At 39.7% G+C, this 4,074-nt stretch overlaps 1 protein-coding gene across 3 annotated transcripts in view; it reads right to left on the bottom strand.

The window, feature by feature from the left end:
- Nucleotides 1-3,203, bottom strand: part of tspan33b (tetraspanin 33b) — a 12,096-nt gene extending 8,893 nt beyond the window's left edge. The window contains exon 1 of one of the 3 annotated variants that reach the window (XM_014030718.1): nucleotides 2,975-3,203. In XM_014030718.1, coding sequence (XP_013886172.1) covers nucleotides 2,975-3,070 — 96 coding nt within the window. In that variant the 5' untranslated portion in view covers nucleotides 3,071-3,203. The remainder of the gene's footprint in view (nucleotides 1-2,974) is intronic. The other 2 variants (XM_014030716.1, XM_014030717.1) reach the window with 2 other exon arrangements.
- Nucleotides 3,204-4,074: the final 871 nt, after the last annotated feature.

Raw genomic sequence — 4,074 nt, 5'->3', positions numbered from 1 at the left:
ACATATACACACACCTGCTTCAATGCCTGCGTTCGCCCCCACTGACCTACGGCTGAATCACAGGCATTCAGACAAAATCCTCAGCTACTGTCATCACAACGTTTGATTATGTGTTGTCACATATTTCGGACATGTAACTGAACTTTCTTCAGATGAATGAATTAATGAATGGATGGATGGATGGATGGATGGATGGATGGATGGATGAATTGATGCTTATTTGTTTATGCAGAACACCTGTAGCCATGGAAACCATCATTAATTTGTTTGTGAAGAACAAACAGATGAATATCTAGGGGATAAAAACTAAAACATATGGGTCTCAGTTTTAATCATCTGAATTAAAATACTCTTGAAGCAGCACTTTAAACTAAAGAAAGCTTCTTGTGGTTTATAGTAAAACTTCTCTCCTTTTCCTGCAAGTTTAGCTGTAATTTACATATTTCCTGTAACACAGGTCAGGCTTGTTGTTTGCAGGAGCTTCACACAGTCTTGTTTCCACTCATGCTTATGTAAAGTTGGGCTGAAAAGCCTCGAAAGGTTTGAGTTCATGAAGAAAATCCTCAGAGAAGAAGTGGGAGGAAACAGGTGGCATCTGTGCTTTTTGCTGAAATCATTGTCAAAAACTTATTTCCCTCCCTCTGTTTGATTCTTCACCTTATTTCTAATAACAACCTGCTGAACTTGGTTTTTATTTTCAACCTTCAGAGTCACACACTTCCTTTTAATAGTGTGTGTGTGAAAAATGCTTAGTTCAGTCCTAATAAACACATTAAAACCTGTATCAGACTGCTGAAGGCCAGAAGGTATCATGGTCTGTGCTTTAATTAGCCATTAAACAAGTCTGCTTTGTGTTTGCTGGCCTTCATGTCCAATTCATATTCTAGGAGTAAATTGTTTCTTTTAAATAGTTTGTTTCACCCGTTTTGATCCAATAACTTACCTTGACCAGACAAAAGTTTGCAAAACAAAAAAGCGACATGCTCATTTTCCATTGTTAAGCTTTTCAAAAGCACAGTTTTTGTTAAAGTGGTATTCTGTTTTCACCCGCACCTCCGTTTCATTTCCCACTATCTTGTTTTCCACCGCCTGTGCGTTTTCTGAATATGCGTGTGCTTTGCAAAGAGGCGACTCTCTTCCACAGCGAATGTATTCCAGCTCTGTTTTCAGGCTTTTTCAAAGGGATGAATCAGACTTCTCCCTGCGGATTGTGTGCCGAGGTGAAAGCCAGCTGAACTGAGCTGTGGGGACATGGGGGACAAAGGCCTGATGGATTAGGGTTGCAGTGTTCACTTCTGAGGCTGTGTCTGATAAACAAAGTCAACACTGGCTGGCGTGTGTGTGTGTGTGTGTGTGTGGCTGCTGGAGCTGCAGTTATTGCTGATTGGCTCAGATCACAGAGTGCTGTACAGTGGTTTGCTCTCTTGCTGTTTTTGTCTTGTTTTGGATGAACATTGATATAATGGAGATGTAGGGACTTGAGTTACAGATGTGATGTTGTGCAGAGTGGGAGTTAGAGTCCTGACGGAGAAAACAACCAATGATGGAGAACTAAGATCTGATGGATGGGTTACCAGTGCCCCTCCTCACGTCTTTATCTCTGTTTACTGCTTACATTAACCACAACACTGGAGCTGGTTTGATTTAAGATGTCACGGTCTCTGGGAAACTAAAAAAAAAAGAATTAAACATTATTTAGGTCACAACCTCAGTTTCTTCTGAGACCAGAAAGATCTATGAGGTAAAGAGTCCTTATTRGTGGCCGACACTTTGAATGCAGCAGTGATGTTCCGGTTAAAGACTTTAGAGCAGGAGTTCTCAAACGTTTTGTGTCTGGGGACCCCTTACAAGGGTGAACAATTTCCAGGGACCCCCTCATAAACGCATGCTGTCTTTAACTCCTAAATGTCAGGAGAATATTATATTTTGTGTGGTTTATGCTTCTTTTACTAGTGTGTTGTTTCCCGTATGCAATAAAAAAAAATTATAAAAATTCTAAGATACGGCACGCGGACCCCTGGGGGACCTGGGACCCCAGTTTGAGAACCTCCCCCTTAGAGATTTAGACAAAGACTRATGTATAAGTGACTGGGCTGAAGAAGTGTTTGCGATCACAGAAATGTGAGTCAGTGTTGGATTTAAAAAAAGAAGGAAAGGCTTAACATTCCTTGAAAGAATGAATATCTGCAGTTCAATGAGTCCGAGCTACAATCATATCAGAATTTCGTATAATTTTTGGTAAAAACTGACTAAAATATATTAATTTTTATGCTTTCTAAGGTCAAATTGCTGTGGCCATCTTAAATAGCATTGGGTTTAAAAGTTAAGTTCCTAAAAAAAATCATTAAAATCTCTCTGTTTCATTATATTTTGCCAAAACAACCAATGCTGAGTGTATCAATATGAAGTGTGTCTTGAAAACAATTAAAAAGAAACATTAGGACTCCTAAGAACAAGTGAAAAATTACATGTTTTAAAGTTAATCTAGTTCCTAATCATTTCAGAGTAATAGATAAAAAAACTCCAGTTTTATGCAGATATTTTATAAAAGCATATTATACAGTTAATAATAGTTTTCAGATGCCATAATTTCAGAGGATAAAAATTCAATGTCATYAATTCAGTGTCTAAAAATATTCAGATTCCAATGAGACTARTTTTCTTCCATAGAGATCCACTGCACCTCTACAGTCACTGCAGGGACTGAACGCCCATTTATAACTGCAGRGAACCTAAAATAGGTTGCAAAACAGAGGCTGCATAGGCTCTTTGCAACAGAGCACTAGTTGCATTAGATTTCTTCAATCATTATTTATAAGCTTCTTTTTTTAACCTTTTGCTTTCTTTTTTTTTAAACGCTGATAGCTTTATGATTTGTGTGCACAAAAGTAAGAATATCTGGTGTCCTGGGACAYCAGATCACTTTGCCAGTGCTGGTAAATGCCAAGTCCCTTGAAAACTCTGCTGTACTCACCCAAAACAAGAAGCTGAAGAAGAAGAGGAAATATCTGATCCATGGGTTGATGAAGGAGAATGTTTCGGCGCGGTCCAGACTTGCTTCTCTGTCCATTTTGATTTTGTTGTTTTATTGAAATCTCACCCATAAAGCTGCACTGGCTCTGAGTTGAAAACAGCCCCACCCTGCTCGGACGGAGCCACCACGTGAATCTGTGATAAGTCGGGTCGTTTGCGTGCTGTGGGGGGGGGGGTCCGGCTGGCTAAAAAAAAAGGGGGTGTAGGTTTGTGACCCTGCCCTGCTGTAGTGGTCGCACCCAGAACCGTGTATGCAGGCTGACAYCTCAGATTACTCAGAAATAACTGAGATAGTTGAGCTTTTTTTAAAACTTTTCTTCGTATTTCCTCAATTATTTCAGAGGTTTTAGATCCTGTATTATGCACTTGCTTCTTTATTAACGATTATTGTTTCTGAAAGGCTTGTGGTTTTGCGCACAAATTCCATCTTCAAAGACAGATAAAGTCCAGTAAAAATAAAGCAGAATGACAGCTGACCACAGGCTGGACAGTTGTATCTTTGATAGGAGGAACATCTAATGTGGTTTAACGATATCTTGCGTTTTGTTGCCGGATTTCCTGCTGGCCTGTTCCCGTGCCTGCTGGAGGGTAAATCTGGTGGATAAATTAAATAAAAAAGGCCAGAGCAGRTGTACTGTGAGATTTAACCGTACAGTCCGGCAGCAAATGATCAGCTGTCAGAGTGACCAGCGGTCTGTTCTGTGGAGACTGGACGGACACACGACCTTAACTGTATCAAAAATTTAGTGCCGTCTCATTGAATTTCCAATATGCTGTCTGAACTATCCATGGAAGCCTTCAAAGTCAGAAGTCTGTATGTGAATACACATTCAGTACCCCGACCCGTTACTCTGCTGTTGAGCAACAGGAAGACCTGAGCTCCCTCAGGTAGTAGAGAAACATAAAAACTTAATGAGATCGATTTGTTTTTRCCCCCCAACAAAGTGTATAGTCATAAATTTTGATCCATAGATTCATACATGGGGAATYTTWTGGCAATATTTATTTAACAAAGACAGAAATACGTGGTCCAACAATGAA

The sequence above is a fragment of the Austrofundulus limnaeus genome, unplaced genomic scaffold (assembly GCF_001266775.1).
Source record: "Austrofundulus limnaeus strain Quisiro unplaced genomic scaffold, Austrofundulus_limnaeus-1.0 Scaffold1107, whole genome shotgun sequence".
NCBI lineage: Eukaryota > Metazoa > Chordata > Actinopteri > Cyprinodontiformes > Rivulidae > Austrofundulus > Austrofundulus limnaeus.
The sequence above is the reverse complement of the archived record's forward strand: the minus strand, read 5'-3'. Positions and strand labels throughout refer to the sequence as shown.